The sequence below is a fragment of the Canis lupus genome, chromosome 29 (assembly GCF_048164855.1).
Source record: "Canis lupus baileyi chromosome 29, mCanLup2.hap1, whole genome shotgun sequence".
Classification (NCBI taxonomy): domain Eukaryota; kingdom Metazoa; phylum Chordata; class Mammalia; order Carnivora; family Canidae; genus Canis; species Canis lupus.
This window is the reverse complement of record NC_132866.1, coordinates 35,169,309-35,182,754: the sequence shown is the minus strand read 5'-3', so window position 1 is coordinate 35,182,754 and position 13,446 is coordinate 35,169,309. Positions and strand designations below refer to the sequence as shown.

General features: G+C 41.7%; 1 protein-coding gene and 1 long non-coding RNA gene across 3 annotated transcripts; one reads left to right on the top strand and one right to left on the bottom strand.

Moving 5' to 3' along the window:
* Positions 1 to 5,068: 5,068 nt before the first annotated feature.
* PPP1R3C (protein phosphatase 1 regulatory subunit 3C) lies at positions 5,069 to 9,756 on the bottom strand. The gene is made up of 2 exons (XM_072806133.1): positions 9,461 to 9,756; positions 5,069 to 7,497 (listed from the first exon to the last, which is right to left on the bottom strand). The coding sequence occupies exons 1-2, from the start codon at positions 9,472 to 9,474 to the stop codon at positions 6,558 to 6,560; spliced, it is 954 nt and encodes a 317-aa protein (XP_072662234.1). The 5' UTR covers positions 9,475 to 9,756; the 3' UTR covers positions 5,069 to 6,557.
* On the top strand, positions 9,548 to 12,931 carry LOC140621149 (uncharacterized). Of its 2 annotated transcripts, none has more exons than XR_012020880.1 (4): positions 9,548 to 9,756; positions 10,276 to 10,354; positions 12,428 to 12,496; positions 12,615 to 12,931. It is a non-coding gene; the product is annotated as an uncharacterized lncRNA (long non-coding RNA). The 2 variants fall into 2 exon arrangements; XR_012020881.1 differs by having other exon boundaries at positions 9,631 to 9,756; positions 12,619 to 12,931.
* The last annotated feature ends 515 nt before the right edge of the window (positions 12,932 to 13,446 follow it).

Genomic DNA, 13,446 nt, shown 5'->3' with positions numbered 1-13,446 from the left:
TCCTTTTGGTTTGTATTCCTTTACCTTAGAAATCCTTTCCAATTCCAAAGTCCCAAAAGCATCCTATATTTTCTTCAAGAAGTTTTAAAAGCTTTCCCTTTCCCTCTTTAATTATTCAAGCCTCTGGAACTGCTTTTAGAGCAAGACATGTGAGAGGGTCCTGGTTTTATGCTTTTACATGTGGAAAACCATTTGTTCCCATGTCAGTTATTGTGAAGTCCGTTCTCTTCCTACATAGTACCATTCCCAGCTCTTTTGCCAGCCAAGCCTTCATTGATATGTGGGTCAATTTCTGGGCACTCTGATTTGTTCCACTGGAAATTTTCTAGCCCTGCCCTTAGACCCCATTGTAATAGTGTAATTTTATAAGACATCTTGGTATTTGCTATACCAAGTCCTCCCCTCTCCCCCACTTCTTCAGGAAATCCTTGATTCTTCTTGGGGCTCTTTCTACTTCCACACACATTTTAGAAGCAATTTGTCAAGTTCTTTAAGCGACATACCTGGGTGGCTCAGTGGTTGAGCATCTGCCTTTGGCTCAAGGCATGATCCCAGGGTCCCGGGATTGAGTTCTGCATCAGGCTCCCCACAGGGAGCCTGCTTCTCCCTCTGCCTATGTCTCTGCCTCTCTCTCTGTTCTCTCATGAATAAATAAAATCTTAAAAAAAAAAACCCTATTGATATCTTGTTTTTTATTGGCATTGTGTAAAATAGTAGACATCTTCATGATATTAAGTGTTCCTAACCATAAATATGGAATAGTTTTTGTTTGTAAATTTCTTTATTGTCTTTCAATATGTACTTATAATTTTCTCCATATTTTGTTAAACTTTTGTTATATTTATTCCAGAGACTTTTTATATCATTACTGCTATTGTAAAATATGCCCTTTTTCCAAAAATTACCTTTTCTATTTATTGCATGCATATAGATTGATATTCAGTTCACTTTTGGATGGTGGTCCTTGTATTAGTCATCTATTGCTGAGTAATGAATTACCCCAAACTTAGTGGCTTAAAACCACAAACATTTAGGGGCACCTGGGAGGTTCAGTAGGTTAAATAGGTTAAGTATCTGCCTCTGGTTCAGGTCATGATCCCAGGGTTCCGGAATCAGGCTCCCTGCTCAGCTGAGAGTCTGCTTCTCCCTCTCCCTCTGCCCTTCCCCCTGCTTATGTGCACATGCTCTCTCTCTCTCTTGCTCTCTCTCTCTCTCAATTAATTTTTTTTTTTAAAAAACCCACAAACATTTATTATCTCATAGTTTCTTTAAGTCAAAAATTCAGAAGCAACTTAGCTGGAAATTTTGGTCAGGGTCTCTCATTAGGCTGTAATCAAGATGTCAGCCAAGAGTGAGTGGGACTGAAGGATCCATTTACAAGCTTACTCACATGGCTCTTTAAGAGACCTCAGTTCCTCTCCACATGGGCAACCCCAGTAGAGCTGCTCACAACAAGATAACTGACTTCCCCTAGTGCAAGCAAATCAGAGAGAGAGAGAGAAAGCAACTAAGATGAAAGCCACAGTGTATTTTATAGCCTAATCTTGGAGGTGATGTGTCATCATTTCTACTGTATTCTATTGGTTACACAGAGCAACTCTGGCACATCATGGGAGGAAACTACCCGATGAATCTCAGGTCAGCACCATTAGGACCATTTTGTAAGCTGTCGCAATTTATATCCAACAACCTTGCTATTTCTCATATTTATTCTAATAATAATAGTAGTAGATTCTTTTGGATTTTCTATGCAGGTAAACATATCTGTAAATAATGATAATTTTCTTTATTTCCTACCAATCCTATATTTATTTCTTTCTTGCTTTACTTCACTGGCTCAGATTTCCAGCACAACGTTTAAGAGAGGTGGCAGTAGAGGAACTTATCTTAAAAGGAGTTTCAACATTTACCATAGTATGGTGTTTGTAGGTTTTGTTTTTATTTTGAATAGATATCCTTTCCCAAATTTCCTTTTATTACTAGTTTCAGGGCTTTTTTTCCATTAAGGGAAATTTTATAAACTTTTTTTGACATCTGTTGAGCTAATATTTTTATTCCCTTAATATATTTATATGTCAGATTATAATCATTGATGTTCTAATATTAAACCGAACTCCATTCAGAATAGTCAACTTGATCATAATACATTATTTTTTATTTTAATAATTTATTGTTTGTAAATCTTTGTATCTGTTAATAAGTGAGATTGGCTTACATTTGTCCCCAGTAGGTTTCAGTATCAAGGTCAAGCTAACTCATTAATAAGTTGAGGAATGTTCCCTCTTTTTTATATATTCTGGAATAGTTTATGTAAGATTAGAAATATTTGATCCTGGGTGCCTGAGTGGCTCAATCGGTAAAGCGTCTGCTTTCATTTCAGGTCATCATCCCAGGGTCCTGGGATCAAGCCCCATGTTGGGTTCCCTACTAGTGGGGAGTCTATTTCTCCTTCTCCCTCTGCCCCCCACCTTGTGTGTGCTCTCTCTCAAATAAATAAAATCTATTTTTAAAAAGAGAGAGAGAGAAGAAGAGAAGAGAAAGAAATATTTGATCCTGGGCCATATGGGTGGCTCAGTTGCTTAAGCATCTACCTTTGGCTCAGGTCATAATCTCAGGGTCCTGGAATTGAACCCCTCATTGGGCTCTGCACTCAGCTAGGAGTCTGTTGGTCCCTCTACCCCTCCCCCTACTTGTGCTTGCTCTCTCTCTCTCTCTCTCTCTCTCAAATAAATAAATAAAATATTTGATTCTAGGGGTGCCTCAGTGGCTCAGTCAGTTGAGCATCTGACTCTTGATTTCGGTTCAGGTCATGATCTCAGGGTCATGAGCTCAAGCCCAACCTATGACTCCATGCTCAGCAGGGAATCTGCTTGAGGTTCTCTCTCCTTGCTCTCATCCTCTGCCCCTCCCCCACCATGCTCACTCTTGCTCTCTCTCTCTCTCTCTCTCCCCCCCCAAATAAATAAATCTTTTTTAAAAAAGAAATATTTGATCCTTGAATATTTGATACAACTCACCTGTAAAAATATCTGGACCAGGCATTTTGTTTGTGAGTGGATTTTAAGCTACCAATTTTAAATTATTAATCTTAAATTTTAAATTACTAGTTTATTACTAGTTTAAAACCTGACTAGTTTTCTGTTTCTTCTTGAAACCATTTTAATACAACACATTTGTCTAGAAATTCTCCACTTTATCTAAATTTACAGAGTTATCATCATGGAGTTCTCCATAATGCTCTAATACTTATTTATCCATTACCTATGACTTTTTTAAATATTTTTTTCATTTTCTTACTTTTTCTTCATGCATCTTGTCAGACTTGTCTTTTTATTGATTTGTTTATGAATCCATGTTGGATGAAAATTCTTTGTGGCTTAGGTTAAAGGCACACTTTTACAGAGAGTTCTTGCATTTGCTTTTACTGAGCATCTGTGGGTACTGGAACCAGGGATCATTTTTAATAAATTTTTGGTTTGAGGTTTTTCAGAATACAAGGAATGTGATTTCAGATTACAAATTCATGTGAGGGCCAGATTATGGTTATGAATTTTAAGAGGAGTTTGTTGTTTCCCTCTACCCAGAGGTACAGGTATCTTTCCTAGTTGAATTTCTTTGTAAGAGGGTTATATTATTTTCTTAATGTGGCCGTATCCTTTCTTGGTTCTAGCTATGCTAGACATTCACTGTGACTACCTCCCAGCTTAATGGACACTAACTTTCACTTCTGTCCCCTTAGCAGCCATAGATGTTAAAGACTGATGTTGGTCACCAGGGGATTAACAAGTGACTTCAGGACAGCTGCCAGCTTCAGTAAACATTTATTCTCTGGGGTCCTGCTTTGGCTTTTTATTTAGGAGGCAGAGTAGGCCATCAAGGCCATCCTTCCTAACAGTTCAGCATTGCTTTTAAAACATTACATTATTATTATATTAAAATATAATTTAGAAATATTTTATCTAGCATTTTCAGGTGTTTTGTCCTGGAGGAATTTTGGGGGGAGTAATACAGACTTTAATTTTTACATTTTCAAGGCATATTCATCTTGATCAGGCTGTATGGGGTATAATTTTGGGTGTGCTATAATGTACTTCTTTAGGTACTAGAACCTCTAAAATTCTTCCAGAAGGCAAAGGTAACTGAGATCCTTGTTGTAGACACTGTGAAAAACAAAATACACCCACAGCCAGATACAGCCTGCAGGGCTATAGTTTACAACTTTTGATAAAAAGGATGTTATAATACAAAATCTGTTTTTCAAAATTGGGCCTTTTCAGTAGGCTGGTCATTTGTTTCACCTTAAGTTTAAGATAACCCATGCAGAAGCCCTTTCTGGAATTTTACATGAGAACTAGATCTACTGTTTCATAGAAGTACTGTCTCTCACTGCAGGGAGCTGATCCTCTCCTTTCAGTCCAGGACTGGTGCCCATTGCCCCCTCCCTATGTCCTCTGTGCAGCTCCAGCCTGTGCCCCCTTTGGGAAGGTGGAGTTGAAGAGGGGGAAGCCCACTCCAGCTCTTCCCACATAGTCTCTTCCCCCATTTTAAAAGCTGAGGAGCAGCCCCCAAGAGAACCCTGACCCAGCAGAGTATGTGTGATGAACAGTAAGTACAATGAGGACAAAAAGGGGAACAGTTGCAGCAGCTCAAGTAACTATCCCTGGACTCTACCCCTAGTGGTCAGGCAGTAGGAAGTGTCCTCACTATTGAGACTGGAACTGTGTGAATAACCTTAAGTGAATCCAATTCCCAGTCCAACCAAACTATCTTTGCTCAGTTTTTTTTTTTTTTTAAGATTTATTTATTTATTTTTCATGATAGACAGAGAGTGAGAGAGAGAGAGAGAGGCAGAGACACAGAAGGAGGGAGAAGCAGGCTCCATGCCGGAAGCCGGACGTGGGACTTGATCCCAGGACTCCAGGATCGCGCCCTGGGCCAAAGGCAGGCGCTATACTGCTGAGCCACCCAGGGATCCCCTCTTTGCTCAGTTCTTAAACAAAACAGGAGAATCTCAGTTGATGGTTTATTTGACTAGCTGTGGCTTTGAGAAAGAAAACATACTCAGGTCTTGTATCAAACACTTTTATTCTTTAAAGTGAGAAGTTCACAAAGGACAGCTATAGGAGAGTGAAACATTTACAGTAGAAAAATTGTGGTGCTAGCCAAACCTCAAATACTGTCATAGCAGAGTTATTCCAATAGTACTTTTCCAGCATGGCAGATCACACATGTTAAATTCAACTGCATTCTCTGAACACCTCTCAATGGATGTGCACAGTGATAGAAGCAAACATTCAAGGACTCCTATTCTTATGATCTTATAGAATGGATATATACACACCCCAAAACAATTATATTACAATACATCCAAACAATTCATATCCATTTAAAAAAATATTTTTACTTAAAGAAATTGGTAGAAAGACTTAACACAAATATAGGCAAGAAATAGATTGCTTTTATGTGCAACATACTGGATTCTTGAATTGAGAATCAGTGTCAGTCCTCACTTCCAACATCATGTCGAAAAAGTGTGGCAGAAAAATGAGTCACCTTCAATATGAAGGATTCGAATTGTGTACACTGGCAACACTCTCAGAGATGTAACAGTATCACAAACAGGATGCCAGTATACAGAATGGACCTTCTTATAAAGTCACTCATGAATTATCAGATGACCCTTCAGATATTTAGGAATAACATAATATTCTGGCTTAATCAAGGCACTTGCAAAGAGCAATCTTTGACATAACAGAATCCCCATGGTTGTTAACCACTGATGATGGTATGGTTTTTTTGGTTGGGTAGCATTCTGGACTGACTACCTAAGCATGATGCCTTGATCACAAACAAAATCACTTATAACATAAGGACTGCAAAGCAAGATTTGCTTAAACTTTCCCCAAATCATGCTTTTTCATAAATCGTTTGAAAAGAAAAGCTTCATTTAAAATCTTGACTCTCCAGAGTTATTATTCACCTTTCCCCAATACCACTCAACACCCCTAAAGTTTGTTTGGTTTTTCTCCACAAGAATATAGAAAATAGAATCTTCCCTCCCCCAACACAAATTATTTCCTTAGGAGAGAAGTGTAAAACCAACTTAAAAGCACAAAGTAACCTTACATTTTCTCACCAATAGCGAAGTATCAAACCGCTCCTACACAGACTTGAGCTGCAGAGCCCTTTGTGCGCACTTCTCAGACATTCCTCATACCATTAAAACAGCTTTCTATCACCACCAACTGTCCTTTCTCAACCATTCCTTGCCCACCATGAAAGCTAGTGAATTTAGATGGAAGGAGAAAGGGCATTGGAACAGTATTGCTTTTACAAAAATAGGGTTCCAGGCTGTTACTTGATCCTCCAAAGCAATACTAGGCAGTATATACCTCGACACTAAATTCTCAAGTGGCTATCTTTTTATAGCCAGGTCTCAAAAGCTCAAAACTAAACCTACTGAAGGAAAGTAGCAAAGACTTCCTAATATTGAGCAATACAGACCGAGAATTACATGGGAAATATGCCAGGTCAAAACCAGTCACTAGGTTACTTAATCATCGATAAGAAGCCAAGTTCTCCATTCTCCCCCAGCTCTGCCATTCTGGGAAGAGCCCACTGGCCAGCCTTGGACTGCCAAAGATGGATGTCTCTGACTCAGTCTTGGGGGGCACCTGGTGGAATACACAGTCCTGAGATGCCATCTGTGTCTGCACTCCATCAGGTTTCCATTGCACATGGACAATTCTGTAATTCTGACCCTCGTTGTTGTCCCAGAAGACCTGCCCATTAGCATGGTAAGAAATGCAGAACTCAATTTTCTCCTCAGTTGGAATGACAGAGGGTAAGTCAACGGCAAATGAGAAGGTGTCACTATCTGAGGCACCATACACATTTTTCATGTAGTTACAGTCAACATCAGTATAACTCTTCCAGGTATCAAAAGTGATACGAATCTGAACCTTTTTCTCAAAGCTCATGTTTTTCACTTTCACAGTTCCAGTCACTGTTCGCTCTTGCAAAGAGCAGTTCTCCAGACAGACAAAATTCTTCTGAAAGTGGTTCCGAAAACTTAAGTAATCAGTTGAAGGCTGGGGAAAATCTAAAATCAAGTTTTTCTCCTCGTGGAGTTTTAAGCCAGAGGAGATATCGTTAAGGTCCAAGAGATCAAACTGGAGATCCCACGCTGGTTCTTCTGGGAGGTCCGAGAAGACGTGGATGGCGGTGAGAGAGAGCCCCTTGGAGTCAGCAAACACAACCCGCTTCTTGGCTTGGTCATGTGACTGCTTCCACTCATTCTGTGATTTGGCTTCCTGTTTTATATTGAGACATGATTTCAAGGGCTTTAACTTGTTCACAAAATTTCTTCGTTGGAGATCATCATAAGGGCCCAGGAAACTCTTCAGAGGTGGCGAATGAGCCAAGCAGAGCCTCATGGCCACATCCACTGGCATGACTGAATTTGTCAAAGGTCGCGGATCTAAAACCTGGATCATTCTGGAATACAAAAAGAAGAGGGGTTATCACCTGAATCTGGAATGCTCTTCCCCTGGCTCCAAATATATATATACTATTTTTGTATTTTCTAAACTGTAACCAGCACAGTAAGCATCAGGGATGTGCTATCAGATGTAGTAAAATAAAACAGTATTAGATGATCAGATTTGCATCCTATATTTGGCTATGCCCTGGCAGACTACAAGGCCGTGGGTTAACTGCTTAAAACATGTGGGGGTCTGAAAAATGAAAGGGCTGCATGTGATAATCTCTAATATAGCTCTAAGAACCATTTGCTTTGTTCAAAGCCAGTGGTTCTCAAACCTGTCTAATCGCAATGGCCTAGAGAGTTTGTTTTCTTTCTTTCTTTTTAATGCCAATTCCTAGGACTTAGAGCTGCTGAGGCAAACCCTCTGTGAGTGGGGACAGGGGTAGTAGAGATGCTCTTACAGCTTCCCAGGTAATACTGGTGACCAGACAAGTTCCAGAACCATGATTCCAGACTCTGCTCCCTCTAGCTGCTTTGATGATCTTGCTGTTAAATTGACTACCCTTCTCTGGAAAAGTAATCCACTTAAAAAGAAAAATAAATAGCAATAAAATTCTTATGGAACAGTTTTGAGAGAAGGCTGGAAAGAATGAAGCCAGAGGATTAGCTTTGCATTTTATCATGTTCTTCCTCATTTTCACAAATAACCAACTGAAATGCAGATCAGCACTTCATACACTTAAAGAAAAACTTCACACAATCTATATTTCATCTAGAAAGATATCCATGACAAACCCACATTTAGGTGACAAAAGCTAATTACTTTAAAATTGGACTGTTTTCAATGTATGTTGTATATATGAATTAATGAAATACACCAAAAAGTTACGTATCTCTGGGCAGTGATGACCTATTTTTATCTTTGTACTTTTTTTGGTATTTTCTAATGTTTGGCAATGGATATTAGTAACTAGCAAGATAATAAAGCTATTTAAAAGTTTAAACATAACTATGCTCAGCAATGTTAAATTAAGAAGTTCCATGAAGTTTTTCCTGGCCTTTAGCCCTTCATACGTATTGCCTAGCTTATGGATTCTTTTTTCCCTGTCCTCTCCTTACAGATAGGAGGTATATGTATACTATAATGACATTTCTCAATCTGGCTTCAGTAATTTTTCACAGCAGCTCTAAGCACATAGGCAAATGGTCATTAACACAAAATGGATAATGTAAGAACATTCACAGAATTTATTAGTCCTGAGATTTTTCTGGAAGGCCTACACACTTAGAACAAACAAATGAAAGCTAAAGCTATATTTGTGAGCCTAATATTAGTTAACAGGCAGGATTTTTAGAGAAGTGTTCTGCTAAGTAAGTTACGTCTGGGTAAGCTATTTAAAGTAGTTTTATGGAGGATTTTTATTGTTTTGTGGTTTTGTTTTGCATTTTTTACTTTTTGCTGTTATAGAAAGACAGTTTTAGGATTTGGTGAGTTCCTGGCCAAAAGTTAGAAAATCATCATTTGCTCAAACTCCCCGGCTAAGTTTACTATGGCAAACCGTGATAAGAAGCGTGGAGGAGGGCGACAGAATGCAGACACACTGCAGTTTCCCCCAGGCTAAACAACACAATCCGTAACGTCAAGGTGCTGTTCCCACAAGCTGCCCCAGTCCTTGGGGCATTTGTGCGGGATGAAAAGATCAAAAGATAACGGATACTAGAGCTAAAGCTGACTCACAGTTAAGAGTTTCTGGTTTGGGATGCTAATTACCAAAATAAGCTTTGGCTGAGAAGCACTGAGCAAATCTCCACCAGCCGAGGCTTCCCTGGGGCCAGATTCAGCTCAGCAGTCAGCCAGCTAGCCCTCCTCTGGCGTCTCCATTTTCAGCGATGCCCGAAGGACCACGCAGCCCAACCGCCCTGCAGCTGTGCGCTCCCCTCCGCTCTGGTGCGGGGCGTCTGCGGCGAACCTACCTGGCGCAGCTCATTGGGCCACCGGGCGGCGGCGGACCCGCGCAAGTTCGCGCCCAGCTCGCGGCCACCTCCGTTCGGCAGGAGCTCGGGCGGATGGAGGGTGCGGCGGGGAGAGGCCGCTTATCTGCCCCGGACCACGTGAGCCCGTCCTTCGCACCAATCCCCGAGCGGCTGGCCCCGCGGCACGACCTATCAGCGCCCGGCTAGGGCGCGAGCCCTCGCGCTGGGAACGTGATCGCCGTGGTCCGCGGGGGAGCGCGGGGGACCCGGCCCGGCCCGCAGCTGCAGCGCGCTCGGTAACGCGAACCCTGGGCGAGGGGGGCGTGGAGGCGGCGGCGAGCAGCACGTAGCGGGCGGGCCGCGGGCCGGGGAGCAGCAAACCTCGCCCCCTGGGCGCCGGCTCAGTGCGGCCCTGGGGGCAGCGGACGCCTTCTGCGTCCTGGAGCGTTTGTGCACAGTTAAACCTAAGCAGGGAGAGTTGTGGCTTCTAGCAAATGTCTGTCATATTCGAAATGTTTATCTTTTTCACTGGTTGGTACATCTTCTCGTCTTCTCCCTCACCTTAGCCTAAGCATTCAGAGGTTGGGTGCATTTTTAAATTAGGGTGAAATCCAAAAATCCACCACAGAGTGGACCAAGGCTGCTAAGAATTATTATCAACCTCTCTACAAGTGTTGCTAATAAAGCATGCTAGACCCGTAGAACAAGGACGTGGCATTTAATTAAAAGGCACTTTGTATTCCAATCTGTTCTTCAGTTTTTCTCCTTGGAAGAGAAAACTGAAGCCAGAATGAAATGGCCTTTTTTGCTCACAGTGGTCAATCCAAGTCTCTCAACTCCGTTCTGATGTCCTTTGGCAGTGAGGTGGAAACCAAAATGTCAAAATATCTCCCTGTAAGTATCAGGACTCTCCCAAGCCAGTTACTTTTGCTGAGGTTTCGTTACTTTGTTTAGTTTGGGGAGTTTTAGACCATCAATTACAACCATAAAATTAAATATCTAAGTCGAGTATAAATTGTTTTTCTAAAAACCCATGTCCTAGCTTTCCTCTATTAACTTCCATATCCATGAGCCAATTAAAGTGTGCAGGGACGCCTGGGTGGCTCAGCGGTTAAGCGTCTGCCTTCTGCTCAGGGCGTGATCCTTGGGTATTGGGATCGAGTCCCACATGGGACTCCCTGCATGGAGCCTGCTTCTCCCTCTGCCTGTGTCTCTGCCTCTGTGTATGTGTGTGTGCGCCTCTCATGAATAAATAAATAAAATCTTAAAAAAGTAATAAAGTGTGTAAAATGTTTTTAAAAATCCCTGTGTCTTTTAAATTACTGTCAAACACTGGAATTTTTTTTAACATTTCATTTATTTATTCATGAGAGCCACAGAGAGAGGCAGAGACACAGGCAGAGGGAGAAGCAGGCTCCCCACAGGGAGTCTGATGCGGAACTCTTATCACTGGACTCCAGAAGCTCGGCCTGAGCCGAAGGCAGACCCTCAACGGCTGAGCTACCCAGGCATCTCTGGAATTTTTAAAATAGAGTTTCTAAAATAAAAAGAAAGACACCCATGCTGAGTATCACCAGGGATGGTACTTAATGCTTGAGTTTCGTTTTTGGAAAGAAACATCCAACTAGTAGCAGATCTTCTAGCCCCCCAGCCCAACCAAAACTAGCTGTAGGTGACACAGTCTCTGGGTTTGACATACAAGCTACATGAATCTAAGCAAGTTTTAGCCTCAACTTCCTCACAAAGTGGAGATAGTGAAATTGCTCCAAAGATTACATAAAACTCTGCTGCTGAGAAAACAGTGTCCAGTGCATGTGTTCAACTCCTGGTAGTTCTCATATCAGTACTCCTCAGTTTTAGTTATTATTCCATTACTACAGATGGCCAGTGCCTGAGCTATTATATTGATAGATAGCTACTGTTTATTGGGCCTTTACTATGTCCAAATACTGTTTTAAGTGTTGTATTATTGTGCCCAAGATCCCGAATCCGAGAAACCCCCCAGAAACCGCCAAGGAGCCAACACCGATGCAATCACACGAGGGTTTATTTACAAGCTCGAGCTTGGGTCCAAGTGCACCCAACACAGCGGAGCAGGGACTTGGACCCCGAGACTAAGAGGCGTAGCAGCTTTATAGGGGCCAGTGGCCAATGGGATACGCAGCAAGTTGCACAGTCGTGTCGGTCCACACGCAGGTGGCCGATTGAATTACATCTTCCCGTATAGTATCCACTTGAGCTGGCCTATTACTTTGGTCAGAATCGGGAGCAGTTTTGGCGGGCACAAGGCAGGGTTACATTGTTATGAGCCGATTTCTGATTAGGGTGTGCCTAGCGGCTTGACTAGGGTGGGGCAGTGCCTTAAGCAATAAGCAGGTCATGTGGCGGTCATACAGGAGGTGGCGGGTGTAGCACAAAATGGAGTTAGTCCTGCTCTGCTTGTCCAGGGGTAGGGGATTTTTGTTAAATTTCCTGGGTCCCACAGTATGTGTCTTACCTATTTTTATCTCAGAACAACTCTAGACGGTGTATACTATTATTAATTCCACTTTTAGAGATAAGGAAACGAGGGCACTGCGAGGTCAAAAAAATCTACCCAAAGTGGATCTGGGGATTAGAAGCTGGCTGATGTCAGAACAAGAACCATTGTACCATATTGTCTTCCTTTATTTTTTTTTAAAGATTTTATTTATTTATTCATAGAGACAGAGAGAGAGAATGAGAGGCAGAGACACAGGCAGAGGGAGAAGCAGGCTCCATGCAGAGAGCCTGAGGGGACTCAATCAAGGGTCTCCAGGATCACGCCCTGGGCTGAAGGCGGCGCTAAACCTAAACCGCTGCGCCACGCCGCCACCGGGGCTGCCCACATTGTCTTCCTTTAATTACCCATTGACAATTAGCATGATAGATGGTGGAAGGTGCCTGACATTATCACTGGTTCTAAGTCTTTTTTTTTTTTTCCCACAGATGATAAATCTAAAACTCAGACTGAGCTGTTTACCAGGGACTGGTTAGGTCAGAGCCAAAATTGGAACAGTACGTAGAGATTTTATTCTACTCATGATCACATGTTAAACTAAAAAAGGGGATATTACCAATTAAAGTTATAGAGAAACATAAAGTAATAAGACTGTATTGTGATCTCGTTTTGGAGGAAGAATGTGGAGACTCCTGGGTGGCTCAGCAGTGGAGTGTCTGCCTTCGGCTCAGTGTGTGATCCTGGACTCCTGGGATCGAGTCCCATATCGGACTCCTTACACGGAACCTGCTTCTCCTCCCTCTGCCTATGTTTTGCCTCTCTCTCTCTCTCTCTCTCTCTCTCTGTCTCTCATGAATAAATAAATAAAAATCTTTTTTTAAAAATAGAGGAAGAATGTGCATGCATAGAAAGTAGAATATGTTCTATCAAAGTGTTAACAGTGCTTATTTTTGGATGGTGAGATTATGAGTAATTAAAAATTTTTCATTTCACTTCTTTGTATATTTTCATTTTTCTACAATGAACAGGAACTACTAAGAAATCATTTTTAAAGGGTTTTAAAACTTTCAGATTCAACTACATGCAGCCTACCTACTAGGTACCAAGAACTGTGTGGGAGGCTTTCACATAGTTCTATGCTGCTTACTCACAGTTCTTTCGAGTTTGTACTTGTTTCCATTCATGCTGCTTTCTCTCCTGCCCCCTGGTGCTGACTGGTGCCTTGAAATCAGGAAAACAGGCTCTCTCCAAAGAGGAGTCAACACTCAATAACCCTCTAAACTGGGTCCACTCACACCCCACTTTTAAAACATCCCTGTAAGAGAACAATTTGGGTGCAGGTGTGAAGGTGCAATTGTTGTTGCCAACAGTACCAGAGATTAAAGAAACAGTGGTTAAAATTGTTAAGGAAAGTGTAGAATACCACCTCAGACCTGTGTGGTATCTCAGGTGGGGTGACAGAGAAGAGGGGAACAAATAAAAGATAAAATACTTGGCCTCTCTAATA